This window comes from Pseudonaja textilis, chromosome 1 (assembly GCF_049901715.1).
Source record: "Pseudonaja textilis isolate UNSWEBS1 chromosome 1, rPseTex1.2, whole genome shotgun sequence".
In the NCBI taxonomy this organism is placed as follows: Eukaryota; Metazoa; Chordata; class Lepidosauria; order Squamata; family Elapidae; genus Pseudonaja; species Pseudonaja textilis.
Window position 1 is genome coordinate 280,150,202 of NC_141990.1, and position 16,124 is coordinate 280,166,325.

A 16,124-nucleotide genomic window follows, 5' to 3' on the forward strand; every position below is an offset into this window, starting at 1 on the left:
TAGTCATGCCAGCCACATGACCATGGAGACGTCTTCGGACAACGTTGGCTCTTCAGTTTTGTGACAGAGATGAACACTACCCCTTAGAGTTGGAAACTACTAGCACGTATGTGTGAGGGGAACCTTTACCTATTGCATGTTACTTCATGGTACAGGCAAATATTTTGTATAAACTGTTCATTGCATCTTCAAAATCAACTTTCTCTGTCTTACACAAACTTTTCAATCTGTAATAAACTAAAATAAGTGGCTCTCTGGGCAAAGAATTCCTTGAGTTGAGCTCAAATGCCCTTTTTAACCTACACATTATAGTAAATTCAATCTGTTTTTCATAGGTTTGATACTTTTTTCTCTGAAACTTAAGTTTTATTAGAGTCCTGTGCTTCTAATAAAGACAAATAGCTTATATTGGGTTATATACGCCATCTCCAATTAGTAAACCTTTCTTTCCAATTTTTATTATTAAAACTAACAATTGTGACTCCTGACTTCTCATTACACAGTTTGCTTTAAGTAAACCTCTGAGTTTAATGTCCCCAGATGGAGACTAAATTGTAAGACTTGTATATTAGTGTTACAATACTTGAAGAAGATATTTTGAGGGTATTTTATATTGTCAATCAAAGGATATTGATTTGAACAATTTGTATTCAGGAAATATAAAAACAACTAGTTCAATCAAAAATATTTTTTGACTGTTGATTTTAAGGAGTAAGAATGCTCAATGAATCATTTAAACATCTCCCCTGAATCCAGCACCAGTATTTTACATATTTACAGGGCAGAGTTTCCCAACCTTTTCTGGCTTTGCAGACCAGATGATGGGGAGGGGGAGAGGAGATGGTTCCGCACAAGTGGTGGGCAAGCACATGCACGCAGCTCCATTTGCATGAGAAGTGGCCATGCGCATCCTCCACTCGGGCAAATGGAGTCTGTGCGCCAATGCTTGCCTGCTGCTGAAGCAAGTGGCAATGCACAGGCAGACGCCTGCCACTTCTGTCATCTGGTTCCAAAGGGCCCAAGGCCTGGCAGTGGGCTATGGTACGGGGACTGGGATTCCTGTTATAGAGGAGAAATTTGGAAAATAATGATATTAAGGCCAGGTTCACATACCACACAAAACTGGATTGTGGTTTCTTTGGATTTGTGTGCAAACCCAGCCAATTATAGCTGATTCAGTAGCTGAGTTTAAATATAGAATCTAGATATTCATGGCTGTTATTTATTGGTGAAATTATTTCTGGGCAGTGTTGTGTGTGACAATGAATATGTCTTAATGCTATGAATCATTTGTGATTTAAATGTATTGGTGTGATACATAAAATAGATTTGTGTTTGTTTTGTAATCTCTCTGACACTCTAGCCTAAAATATTATCAATCAAATAAGATAGCCTTTTTTTTTCTAATTTATTAAAATAGTGTTTGGTCATAATAGATGAAACTATAACATTAGGGGTTTGAAAAGGCTTTCTTTGGTGCCTTCAATCAGTCTTGGCAATTGTTTCCAATTTTCTTGGCAAGGTTTTGGATGTGGACTTAGACTTATTTCATAGACTTATTCCTAGGACAGACAGGGAATGACTGGCCTAAAGGCAATCAGCTGGCTTTGTGCCTAAGGCAGACCTAGAACTCACAGTCTCCTGGTTTCTAGCTTAGTGCCTTAACTTTGAATATATACCACTTTGGAATATTAAACTCCAAGTACGAGTATTCTGAATGATTCCTTTATTTTAATTATATGGAATGACGTTACTTTTTAGATACAAGTAGAACAAAACCTATATAGTACTTGAAGTCAAAACAGCGCTTAGTAATAATATTCCATATAACTGCAGAACGCAGAAAATATTAATAGTCAAACTGACATTTCAATCTGTATTATGTATTTATTCTTGCCAACCCAATAGAATATTGAAAATAAATTGTATGCGATTTTGTCCACCTGTCTATTATCTCTCCAGAACAGAACCAAATTTGATGTGATGGGAGAAGCCAACCCTCCCTCCCCCAATTGAATTTGCAAATGGATTTCTTCTGGTAGGATCTGCTGAGGAGGAAAAAAGAACCAGAAAAAAAGCTCTGATGAGCAGTGGCTTGGAATGCTGTTGACTCCTCCATTCTTAAGCCCCTCTCCCTGAGTGAAACTGCTATTCAAAGGATGGAAAGAATTCTACAGACATGCTCTGCATATTTCTCCTGCCTTGTTTTCTATTTCAGATTATTCTCGAGTTACAGTTAATGGGACAGTCAAGAAGAGATACTTAATTGGTTTGTCCATGGATAAAGTTATAAAGGACAAGCTGGTTAGCTGACTTTTCAAATGTCTTCCTTCAAAAATCTCCTGGCCAAGAACCCCCAAATATTTTAATTTTGTTTGATGAATTTTTTTTTCTGATTTAGCTGCATATTTATATTTCTCTTTCAGTTTTGTTAGTATGATCCTTGGGATATAAACATAAGCTTCAACTTCTTGGCTTACACTTTGTGTTGCTGAGTGTAATCTTGGATCCTGGCAGTCACGAGTGCAACTCCACGTCATCTGCAAAATATAGCTTATGTTTACTATTCATCAGGTTGTGCAATGTGCTGCAACAAGGAACATGCTAAAGGTTGCTTACCACATTATTTCAATGTTTTGTTTAGCCATGTTGCTGTGGGATTGTATTTTAGGATTTTTGTGTAGGACAAGTGTGAAAGTACACTATAACTTTAAAAAAACTTTGAATATGGAAAGAATATTGTCATGACTGTGGATAATGAAGCCACAATATCAATTGGTATAACTAACTTTAGTCAGTTCTTTTAAAATAACCTTGAAATAGGAATTTGTGGGCTTTTGCATGGCTGTTCCACATTTGGCTTTATAAACAGTTAATAGGATTTAGTCAGCTTGCTTTGCCTTTAGGGTCTACAAATGAACCAAATGAACTACACATGTATATGGCTTCTTCAGTCCCATAAGTCCATCAGACAGGAAGTGAATACTCTGCTGAAATATCTGGCTTGTGCTGCACAACTCAGAGTGGAGTAATGAGGAAGACTCCGAATCCTTCATTGAAGAATTCCATACATTTTTTTTTAATGTTACTCACATGAAACATTTGTCCCATCTTCTTCAGGGATGACTAATATCTTTTTCTGCTATCCAGGATGGTTTTGGGGTTTTTCCAAACCCCAACAATTGTTCGTGCCTACTGGAGTTTCTTCAGGTAATCCTTGACTTATGACCACAATTGAACTTAAACATTCTGTTGCTAAGTTAAAATAGTTAAGTGAGTTTTGTCCCATTTCACAATCTTTCTTGGCAGAGCTGGTAAGTGAATCACTGCAGTTGTTAAAGTCAGTAATGTGATTGTTAAGTGAATATGGCTTCCCATTCGATTTTGCTTGTCAGAAAGTCCCAAAAGGTGATCCAAGACACTGCAACTGTCATAAATATGAGTCAGTTGCCAAGTGTCTGAATTTTAGTCACATGACCATGGCAATGACCGTGTAACAGTTGCAAGTGTGAAAAATGGTCATGTCGCTTTTTTCAGTGCCATTGTAACTTCAAACAGTCCAACCTGAAAATTTGGATAAGAAGCTTGATAACATAATTGTGGTTTTAAATCAATTTGAAGATGGCAATCAGACTTAAGTAACAGCACTACAACAAGATTTACAACTAGAAGGATTGGAATGTAATTTGCTGCTGACAGATCTGAAAGATGAGGTTGACTTGGAAAATACAAGTTGGTTAGAGGGCTCCAAGAAAGGGATGGATTTTAAAGACTCGACATGGATAGAATTGACCAGTGAGGAACTCAACTTTTTCAAAAAGATTGAGGGAGATTGGGGAATGGATTTATTATACCCAATTGGAAAACAAATGTTAAGAGATGCTATGTAACAACTTGCAGGAGATGTTTTGGTACAGTAAATGCTGTGGAGATGGTTCAAAACAGAGACTTATGACTTTGGAGAATAAAATCCAACTGTTAGGAAAGATCCCACTTAATAGTATAAGGAAAAGCTTTATTATTAAGATCCAGTCAAAGGTATTTGATCCCGGATGGACCAGAGACAATGATCGTCATGACTTACGGTAGATCAGAAACCGTTTTGGACTTTCTGCAAGTGAAACAAAATAGACTGTTAACAGGGTTTTTTGAAGTTTAATGTAGCTGTTGGTTTTAGTTGTTAAGTATGTTTCCATATAGTAGATAGTTGTCAGACTGAGTGGGGTAAACAGTGTGATAAAAACTTATAAATTGTGTGCTTGCTTCGCAAGGGGGGACGAGTTGTCATCTTTGAAATATATTTATCAGTATTCAGCAAGAGTTGGTTTTTTCGTGTAGTTTTGTGTAGTTTTGTTTTTTTCTTTTTTGGGGAGTTTATATTTTAATGTTTTGAATAAAATAAATTGATGTTAAAAAAGTAATCAGTGCTTTCAGATAGCATCTGTGCTAAGGCAATTGGCTTTTGTGTACCTGCATGTACATTGTACAGCTATTTTAGTCTGGCAACATTCTGCCTACTAGTTTACTGTAACTTGTTATATCACACAAATGCTAAAATATGTTGGACTTAGTAATATAGGAAAAAGTAATTTGGCATTCACTCTTCTGTCACTATATTGTGTGATTGGAGCAGGAGCTCATTAATGTTTAGGAATGTTTAACATCAACAACTCTTGATGTTCTGCATTTTATTAGTGTTTGATAATAGCTATGTTCCTCTTTTCCACTGATGCCCTCAGTAGTCTATTGAGAAATCACCAAAACTTATATATGTTTCCTTTTCTATCTAGCTTTGATAAATCCCATCCTCTATGGAATATGATAATCTGGTTGTATAGTGTTTTTGCATGAATTTCTCTTGTGAATCTTGAAAAAAATAAGTAGGCTGCATTGTGCCTCCTATTGTCTTGTGGCTAGCAATTTCAGAGAGATGAAGATAATCCTGGCCACTCCCATTCTTCCAGAATGACCTTATGCCTGAAGGTACTTGCACCCTGTTATTGTGGAGGTTTGCTTCCCTATGCCTTCCCTAGTGAAAACAAGTGTTTCCCAAAGTTTGCTTTGCTTTGGGAATGACTGTGGTTGATAGAAGAACTCACAACTGGCTGAGTTGTGCAACAGGTTGACTCAGAAACCATTCAGATAGTCCTTGAATTTCATCCATTCATTTAGTGACCATTCAAAGTTACAAGGCCTTTGTAAAAAGTGACTTGGTCCTCACACTTAAAATCCTTGTGGCAACCTGTCTGGAGGTGGTGGGGGTCTGGATAGGGTAGAATAGATTTCAGCTGAACTGTTGTAAGATGGAGTGGCTATTGGGGGGGGGGGAATTCTCTGTATCCAGGGGTATCATACTTGGTCTCAGATAGGGTTGCATTGCCTAGACAGACACAGTGCAAATTTGAGCCGAGGATGACAGCGCAGTCATTCTGCACCCAACCTCTGCTTAAAGAGCAAGTGGCAGTTGTGGCTAGGCAGACCTTTGCTCATCTCTTTGCTGTGCTTCAGTTACACTCCTTCCTAGAGTGTGAGGTCTTGGTCACTCATGCCTTGTTCATCTCCCATATAGACTGTTCCAATGCTGTACACAGGGCTGTCCTTGAAGCAACAGCTGGTATAGAAAGTAGGCTCAAGGATGGGGCATGTAACATGTTTGCTATGTGAGCTGCATTGGGTGCCAGTTTGCTTCTGGGTCCAATTGAAGACGTTGATTATTACCATTGAAGCCCTGCATGACACGGGGTCAGGTTATCTGAGGAACCGTCCTATCAGTGGTGGGATTCAAATTTTTTTTACTACCGATTCTGTGGGTGTGGCTTGGTAGGCGTGGCAGGGGAAGGATTCTGTAGAATCTCCAGTCAGAGGTGGTATCTGCCGGTTCTCCAAACTACTGAAAATTTCCGCTACTGGTTCTCCAGAACTGGTCAGAACCTGCTGAATATCCCCTCTGCATCCTACCCTCATCATACTGATCCATCCCATCCAAGCAGGCAGGGTAAGGATGTTAGAGACTTTTGTCAGTTAAAGAACTTTGACTGATGGGTCCAGGAAGGAAACCTCTGCCATTGCCTTCGCCGCATGGAACATCTTTCCGCCAGAGACAGGATGGACCTCCCCAACTTTTTCCTAGCCTTTAGCAAAAGCATGAAGACCTGATTGTCCCAACTCACGTGGGGCTCAGTGAGGGCATGCAATCCTAGGCACGGTTAACCATCTTGAAGAAACTCCAGCTGCCTTTTTATTTTTAACTTTTTTTAATCCTTTTTTTATTTATGTGCCTTCCATTTGAATGAACTTGGTGTGTATTGTGTTTTTATGCTTTTATGTGTACATTTCCCAGAATCCCACTTTATAATACAGGAGAAAAGTTATAAAAGTCATACATGATATCATATACAATATAGAAATGCAGAACCATTTAACAAGAAAATACACAGATTTAATCGAAGAAAATTAGCTTTTATGTAAATTAGAAAAATGACATCAGAGTTTTGCTCAAGTGGTTAGATCTGTACAATTTACAATTTTACGTACAAAATGTATAATAAAATACAATCACTTCCTGAGTATTGATTTTACAGATGTTTTTATTTTCCTCAAATTAATAAATTGGACTATCATAGTCATCTGAACATTCATTTTATTTCACTTGGGTTGCCAGCATAATTTTAAAAATACTGTAATGGTTGCAGAATTAACACCTAGATATCTATATAAAATAGATTTCATTTTTAGTTAATTGTGATTGCTTATAAATGAAATCCTTGGTGCTCTTTGAATTTGGTTGCAATTTTGTTACCAGGTTTTTTATTCTTATAATTCAAACTGCAGTTCAGTTCAGATAAATTTCACTTTTTAAAAAGTAACCCATTCCCATTAGAGTCTTTGATATTTGAATGCATGATTGTACATCAATGTTTCAAGACTACAAAATGATTATAATAAATAATGTAATGCCTCATATGATGGTATTGCCTCAAATCATTTTCATACTCTAAAAAGATATGTAACTCTCAATGATCTGCTTGGCAGGATATATTTAAAATTTTAAATGTCCCATTAAAATCAAATAAAATGTATTGATAGTAAAAAGTCCCATTGATATAATCATAAACAGATGTGCTTAACTTTGGATATATATATATTCAAAACTACAGAATTTATAAGTGAATTTTCATCATAAAACGTGTAATTGCTCCACAATTCATTGGTAAAGCTATAAATTATAATTTAAAAGTTGGTTTTAGTTACTCAACACTAATTTTATGTTTCTGTAGATTTCAAGAATAATCCTTTTACTTAATTAGGTTGTGACTAAATTAGCATAACATTGTATTGAACTGCAAAGCACTGTGAAGTGGTATATAAGTGCTATTGCTATTATTATTGTTTAACAACCATTCAAAGTTACAATAGTGTTGAAAAAAGTGACTTACAACTGATCCTCAGACTTACAACCAACACAGCATCCCTACTGATCAAAATTTGGGTGCTTGACAACAGGCATGTCTTTACAGTGGCTGCATTTCTGGCTCACATGATTTCCATTTATGACCTTCTCGGGGGCTTCCAACAAGCAAAATCAACCGGCGGGGGGGAGGGGAAGAGTCAGGTTTGGTTAGCAACTGTGACAACCATGGCAAAAATGTTGTAAAATCAGGCGCGCCTCATTTAACAACAGCATCACTTAGAGATGAAAGTTCTAGTCCCAACTGTGGTTTGAAGTCAAGGAATACCTGTATTCTCAAGAAATAGCAATGGATGGGAGCTTCCCTAGGTTGGTGTTTGTGCCAAGATTCAAGACTGAAATAAAAGTGGTTTTATTAATTTAAGTATATCAAGATGTTAACACGTTTAATGAAGTCTTCAATATATTTTATTCACTAGTGTTGTAATATGTTGTAAATAAAATTAAGAAAATTGCAGCTTTTTTTGAAAAAAATCTTGTAATATATATTTTAACAACTGAATTGCCATCTTCTTATTGGGGATTGTATTTGCAAACAGATAATGTAACTGGTACTATACTTTTAGTTCAGTAGCTTTAGCAGTAAAAGTTGTAGCAGGTATTGAGTCAATCAGCTGAGAGATAGGTAGATGGGTACACCACTTTCTGGAACTGGAGCCTTATTCAAAATTAAATAATGCATAAAAGAAATGAAAACAAAAATCTCCATGATAAAACTGTGGGAAAACCCACTTTTCAATATAACCAGGGTGCTTAAAGATTTAGAAGTCTTTTTCACAGAAAGTTAGTCTTTAGTTGAATACTTGAGCCTTTCCCAGGATTCTTTGGATGCTTAGATGTTGACTTATCCTTGATGCTTTCTTGATTTCCTTTTACGGCTGACTCAAGTCTTGCTTTCATTGATGGGGAAGAAGCCATTGATTGTTTAAAGGCTGACGTATACTGTGGACCAATCTGCATCAGATAACGCAAAGCAAACTCATGAAGATACTTTGCTGAACTTGAAACTGATCCTAGGGCGTTTTCATCCAAAAGAAAAGATATGAGGATGGGAATAAAAGAAGCCACTAGCTGACTTCCTGTGAAAATTGAAAAGAACAATTTATTCAGCAATGATAAATAGCACCAGTTTCATAATTACTCATTTTTAAATTTAACTCTTAAAATGACTCGATATCATTTGATACAGTGGAATGTACTTTTCAACAAACAAATATACTTGCTTGCTTAATTAATTGTAAACAATTAACATTGCTTTAACTTGGTATTTAGAATATTACGGTATTCTAGCTGTAAGTAAGCAAGAGATTTTCCAACGACGAAACCCCATAATTTCTGCCTGCTTTGGGTCTGTACTCTTATGACTATCTTACTACCATGTCTTCATGATATTATGAACAGACCAAACACATGCACACATTTGCAAAGAGTATTTTTATGTCAAGAATTTTTTTTCCCAATTTACAATAGAATAGAAACTTTATTGTCACTTTTTAATGTACACTAATCAGCATACATTAAAATGAAATTTTGTTGCATTCAGCTCTCAAATGATAACTATTATGCATATATCCACATATATGACCCAGAGAAACTTCACATTCTAGTTCATATGTATACATATACATGGTGGGAGGGGAGAAGAATCCTGAGAGTTTACAAGATGGATGGGATTAGGAACAAAGCTTACAGAATCTAATAATCCTGCTATAGATAAATTCACAAAAGCGTTGGAAGCAGTTTTAAATCTAAACTGATGCATTAAAAATATTTGATTCTAGCTGTAGTCTACAGCTACATACTCTCCCATGGATGCAAACTTTCAGTAACTTCAATAAAATTGATCTATTTAAAATCAATAACAAGGGCAAAATTAAGCTATGCTTCTCAGAATAATAATTCTAAGCAAGGGGCAAACAACCTGAGGCTCCCATATCACTCAATCACAGCTAAATCACACATATGTTTTTGGCAAAACAATTTTAACATAAGAACCCCTCTGCAATCTGCAAGGTTCTATTATTTTCTCCTAAAATGCCTTCAAATGCTGATCTTCTTATAGAGCAGGGCCGCCAAACTCGCGGCCAATGGGCTGGATGCGTCACATGCCGACCATGCCCACACCCAGTTTTAGTGAAGGGGAAAAGTTCTGATACGTCACGTGATGTTGCCATGACGATGCGAGTTTGACACCCCTGTTGTAGAGGGTAATGGCATACCAGAGCAGAAAGGCTAAAATAATGCCACTAACTAGAAATCAGATAATATTAACAGTGTTTTGTAGGTGGGACAATTGGAAGAATATGCAAAGAACACTTACGATGCTCTTCCTCAGCAAGGGCTATAACAGCAGCCACTACCTTTATTCCTTCTTGAATAACTTGGAGTTCAGCAGAATTCTCTGGTTTATTTTTTTCTGTTTCTTGTAGTTTGGCCACTATTGAAGATATTAATGAATGAATGTAAGGGTATGAGACAGCTGGATTGGGACACTGGAAAATGGAAAGGAGCAGCTGATAGCATTTAAGTTGTACCTAAAAAGAAAGAATTTTTTAGAAAGATAGTCCATTCAAATGTAAAAAACAAGTTAAACCTGCCACCGTGAACTGTTATTTGTATGATTACTTTATGCACCAGTTTCTACAAGTTTGTTTAAAGCTAATTTAGCTAAAGTTAAAATCCTGAAGTTAACTCCGAAACGTAATTGCAGAGTCTCCTTTAGATAGATAGATAGATAGATAGATAGATAGATAGATAGATAGATAGATAGATAGACAGACAGACAGACATAGATAGACAGACAGATATAAAGAGGACATGGCAGAGGAAAGAAGAATTAATGATGGTGATATTGTCAGGTACCAACATAGGCTAGCCCCAGAATCTCCCCCCCCCCTTTTTTTTCCCTAACTGTATAAATTAGAAAAGACTATTTGCTTAAGGACACCATGCATCCTCAATAAAAGTACCAATGCTGAGTTTTTTTATAAATGCCTTCACAACAAGAGGAAGAACATATAGTCTGGGAGCCCAAGATAAACATATGTAAGGAAGTTTATACTGCATAAAGAAAGCTTCCTGCCTTGCATTTTCCCCAAAACCTGAGAATCATTCCTGAACAATATGGGATGAAGCAATTGGAGCTGCTAGATGGGGGAAAGTCTGCAGAAAATTTCCATTTGCGAACTTCCTTATGTTAGAAATCAAGCCATACTTTTCACTCCAAAAATTCAAAAAGGTGAAGCAATATTTTTAGACATAAGAATGTCAACTTCTGTGAAGATCCCAAGTTCTCTTGATCAGACATTTCAGATTTCCCAAATAATTTGTCAGGACTGATGCAATTCCAGCAAATATTGACTATATAAAGTAGAATCAAATTCTAAACAGGCTGATTCAGGTTTTCATTAACAAAGCTGTGGGCTAACAGGATGGAATCATAGAGGATCATTTACCCTACTGTCATCCCTCTCACTTTCAGTGGTGGGAAGCACATGTTTATTCAGTGAAAAGAGCTACAGAAAAACAGTTGGAAGAGGCAGATAACAGATAATCAGAGTTGGAAGGGACCTTGTAGGTCATCTAGTCCAACCCCCTGCCCAAGTGGGAGACCCTACACCATTTCTGACAAATGGCAGTCCAATCTCTCCTTGAAAGTCTCAAGTGATGGCAGTCCTACAACTTCTGAGGGCAAGCTGTTCCATTGGTTGATTGTTCTCACTGTCAGAAAGTTTCTCCTTATTTCCAGGTTAAATCTCTCCTTGTTCAGTTTCCATCCATTATTCCTTGTCTGGCCTACAGGCGCTTTAGAAAATAGCTTGACCCCTTCCTCCCTGTGGCAGCCCCTCAAATATTGGAAGACCTCTATCATGTCTCCCCTGGTCCTTCTCTTTACTAGACTAGCCAAGACCAGTTCCTGCAACCGTTCATTGTATGTTTTAGCCTCCAGTCCCCTAATCATCCTGGTTGCTCTTCTCTGTACTTTTTCTAGAGTCTCAACATCTTTTTTATAATGTGGTGAACAAAACTGAATGCAGTACTCTAGGTGTGGTCTTACTAAGGCTTTATAGAGTGGTATTAGTACCTCCCTTGATCTTGATTGTATCCCTCTGTTAATACAATTTAGGATTGCATTAGCTTTTCTGGCTGCTGCTGCACACTGCTGGCTCATATTTAGCTGGTTGTCCACTAAGACTCCAAGATCCCTCTCACAGTTACTGCTATTGAGTCTGGTTTCATCCAGTCTATATGTGTACTTTTGGTTTTTCTTGCCTAAGTGTATAGGACTTCACTGTTGAATTTCATTGAATTTCATTTTGTTAGATATGGCCCAGTGTTCTAGTCTGTCAAGATCCATCTGGATCTTGAGCCTATCTTCTTGGGTGTTGGAAGGCCTTGGAAGTCTTCAACCCTCTGGTCAGGCAGGAAACCCTATTCCATTAGGACTAAACATAAGCACATAGCAGAGGAATGGTAGCAAATCTCAACACAAGTTTAACTTGTACTTACAATGGGATCTTTAGATTCCATAGCTGATTTAAACTTCTCAATGCACTGTCTCTGAAGACATTCCATGGTGATAACTTCTGGACTTACAGACAAAATAAATACGGTGATCGCAGTCAGCAGACTACTTTCATCCAATTCTTGACCAGCATCATCTACCAATAATAAGACATTTTAAAATATCTGAAATGGGACTAATGATAACATTAAAAATTAAAGTCAAGTTCTGATATGGTTTTGAACCCAACTGTATAAGAAGATATTACTAAGCATACAGACCATAATTGATGCCAACATTTCTGTTGCTAAGCAAGACAATTCTTAAGTGAGTTGCACCCCATTTTACAATCATTTTTGCTGTAGTTGTTAAGCAAATCACTGCAGCTGTTAAGTGAATCATGCAGTTGTTAAACAAATCTAGTTTCTCCATTGACTTTGCTTGTTGGAAGCCATCTGGGAAGATTATCAATGGTGATCACATGATCCCAGGACAATGCAATTGTCACAAATGCATACCAGCTGCCAAGTGTCCAAATTTTGATCATGTGAATGCTGCAACAGTCGTAAGTGTGAAAAATGGTCATAAGTCACCTTTTTTCAGTGTCATTGTAACTTCTAACAATCACTAAACGACTAAGACTACCTGTATCTAAGATGTCTAATGCATACTTGTACAGGTAGTCTTTGCTTAACAATTGTTCTGTTTTAACAACTGTTCAAAGTTACAATAATGCTGAAAAAATAACCTCAGGATCAGTTGTTTCACTTATGACTTTTGCAATATCTCCATGGCCATCTGTTCAAGCTGAGGATGCTTCACAACTGGTGAGAATTTCTGACCATTGCAGCATCTCACAGTCATGCGATCCCCATTTGCATGCTTCATATCCAATTTCTGACAAACAGTGTCAGTGGATAAGCTGGCAGTAAAACCGCAAATTGCGGTCATACGATTACTTGCTTCATTACCATGTTGCTGAGTGACAGGATTGCTTATTTCACTAGGAGGTTAGGTAAAAGGTAAAGATTCCCCTCACACATACGTGCGAGTCGTTTCTGGCTCTAGGGGGCAGTGCTCATCTCCATTACAAAGCCGAAGAGTCAGCACTGTCAGAAGACGTCTCCTTGGTCATATGGCCGGCATGACTAAATGCCAAAGGTGCACGGAACGCTGTTACCTTCCCACCAAAGTGGTCCCTATTTTTCTACTTGCATTTTTACGTGCTTTTGAACTGCTAGGTTGGCAGAAGCTAGGACAAGAAACTGAAACTCACTCCGTTACGCGGTGCTAGGGATTTGAACTGCCAAACTGCCAACATTTCTGATTGACAAGCTCAGCATCTTAGCCACTGAGCCACCGCATCCCCAATACTAGGAGGTTAACTAGGAGGTTAAGCAAGGACTAAATATAAAATACTATTGAACTATTTTAATGTCAGGCAATAAGATTTTTTAAAAATAAAATGCTTATGTTTTAATATTGTATTAAAGCTGTAACTGCAAAAACATTTTAAAATGGTATAATTCCAATAACACTTTAAGAGATTGAAGTGATGCTCCTCTGCTATATACTAACCACATGGGGGCAGTGGCGTGCAAGTGGAGAATTAAAACATTTACTTCCTGTTCCTATTGTCCAATAGATTGCAAATCTCCATGACCCACAGAGTACAAAGTAATAGAGTTGGAAGGGATCTCTCAGGTCTTCCAGTCAAACCCCCTCCAGACAAGTGGCTTTCCAATCTCTTCTTAAAAACCTCCAATGATGGAATACCCACATGGAGGCAAGCCGTTCCACTGGTTGCCTTCTGGAGGCAAGCCGTTCCACTGGTTGATTGTTCTCACTGTCAAGAAATTTCTCCTTAGTTCTTTCTGCCTTCCTTCTCTGATAAACTGAGCAGATGCTCTTTGATATGGTTAGCCAGGTGCCAGGCTTTACCTATTATTCTGATCTACTCCCTGTACATAATTTACTTTGTTATAAAAATCTTAATAAGAAAAACTCATATACACACATTTTAACCTCCAACATTTACCATTTCTACTGCTGCTGGAATGCCAACATTCTTAATAGCGCAGCATCTCTATCAAAACAACCTCACTTGGCAAAATAATGTGCTTAAAATTCTTCAGATTGTTTCATGCAGGCAATCTTCCCAACAAAATCAGAATGTCATGCATAGTAAATAAGAAAACCAATAGTCAGATTTAAATAACAAATGTATTTTTTCTAGGTTTTTCTGCTAATAAGTGAATAAATTCTGGATTCACAGTCTTAAAGCTTCTAAAGATTTTCTATATGTGAAAAGAGATTAAATTGGTTGCTGGATATCTAAACTTTGAGAAACGTTGATTCACTGTATTTTATTGGGACCTATTATTTCTTGCAATGTTCAATGTCGAGAAGTCCACAAATTTGGGGAGGATCTCTCCAAATTTCTGGACTTCTCAATTCCAATTCTGCGCTTTTCTTTACAGCTATGAACCTGCTGCATTCAACATTACAAGAAACAACAGGTCCCAATAAAGTACAGTGAATACCTAACCCAGTTAGGATAGGCAATTTGGAATTAATGAATATGCCAAAGTTGGAAAAAGAAAATGGAAAATAAATATTTGTGGCACAGTTTGCACAAGCTAATATTCACATAAAAATAACACTGTAGGGGAATGCAAGAAGTGAACTCCATTAGAAAAGGAACAAGAGGTTATCAGCATAGAAAAGGGCAAAGAGCATGTTTGCTGCAAAGAAGAAACTTGCATCCCCCAGGTAACTAGAGTTGTTTTTAAGCAGCAGTAGCTAATTATTTTGTGCCCAAGTAGCATATTACTAATCTGAGTATGAAATTATTTCTTATGCTGTATATAATGCTTATATCAGATAAAGTAAACCTTTTTCTTCCTTATACTGTACCTTGATCCCAAAAATTAAGAATGGTGACCAGAGCACTACGGAGCAATTCATTCCAAGCCATTTGGCTCTTCTCTGCCCGAGCCATGGGTGATGACAGGACTCCTTTAAGAGCTTGCAGTGATGCAGCAACAGTCATGGGTAAATGGCCACTGGATAGCTTCACAGCAGTTTCTCTGAGGACTCCAATAATCAGATATAAGATTGTGGGAAGAACAGCAATGCTTCCTGAAAGATATAGCAAATGCATGGCATAAATATAATTGCTGAAAATTTTACAGCATCTATTGAACAAAACATGAATTCCATATGCATTTATTAGTACTCCATTATTTCAAGCTCAGTGTTGTATTTAATAAGAATTGTCATTTCTAAATTAAGCTTCAATTTAATGCTAACACAAATATTTGAGATGAGATTAATTTAGGAAAAAATAATCACTCTGCAACTAACATATAACATAGAGAAACTCTTTTACTGATATTTATTCAACCACTGACCAGTATGAAATATTTGGAATTAGTATTAATTAATAAAATTGATTCAGATGTCAAGTGCTGGCAATGAATATCTAATATTTCTCTTCTACTTTGGTGAAAAAAGAATCTTCTTTTTTAAAAATAATTTTCAAAGCACCATCTTTTCTGTCTCAGGATACCACTGGACTTTAACCTCTAATAACTTTAGTCAGAATGGCCCAAGCTAAAGGATGTTGGAAATTACATTTCAATTTCTGAAGAGCACAGCTTCCCATTGTTGGCTTAAACCAGGAGTGTCAAACTTGCGACAACACATTGTCGTCATGTGACATATCACAACTTTTTCCCCCTTCTCTAAAATGGGTGTGGGCATGGTCAGAGCGTGATGCATCCAGGCCACAGTGGGCCATGAGTTTGACACCCCTGGCTTAAACTTATTCAGAGGTGCTCCTTCACTGCATAAATATCTTCAAATATGTAAATTAAAAAGTAGTACTGAAAGCATGCAGTAATCACCTTCATCCATCTGCATCAGTCCTCTATAATTAGGAAGTCGTAAATATAATGACAACAGATCAATAGATAGTTCCTACAATTAATCTGCATAAAAATGCTGAACCCATTGGTTTAAATTGTGATTTCATTCAGTGTATCTGATATAATAATAATTTTGTCACTCCTACAAAATCTGAGTTGAAGGAGACCGAAGGGAACGTCACACTTTAAGGATTCCTCTTTGTCTCTTTTGTGTGCATTGCTT

General features: G+C 37.1%; 1 protein-coding gene across 7 annotated transcripts in view; it reads right to left on the minus strand.

Moving 5' to 3' along the window:
- Positions 1–6,438: 6,438 nt before the first annotated feature.
- HEATR5A (HEAT repeat containing 5A) overlaps positions 6,439–16,124 on the minus strand; it is a 71,794-nt gene continuing 62,108 nt past the window's right edge. For 6 of the 7 annotated variants that reach the window (XM_087921868.1, XM_087921865.1, XM_026710859.2 and 3 more), the window contains 4 exons: positions 14,889–15,113; positions 11,978–12,129; positions 9,789–10,002; positions 6,439–8,547 (listed from right to left, as the gene is read on the minus strand). In XM_087921868.1, coding sequence (XP_087777994.1) covers positions 8,243–8,547; positions 9,789–10,002; positions 11,978–12,129; positions 14,889–15,113 — 896 coding nt within the window. In that variant the 3' untranslated portion in view covers positions 6,439–8,242. Of the gene's footprint in view, positions 8,548–9,784; positions 10,003–11,977; positions 12,130–14,888; positions 15,114–16,124 lie in introns of all 7 variants that reach the window. The other variant, XM_087921867.1, reaches the window with a different exon arrangement.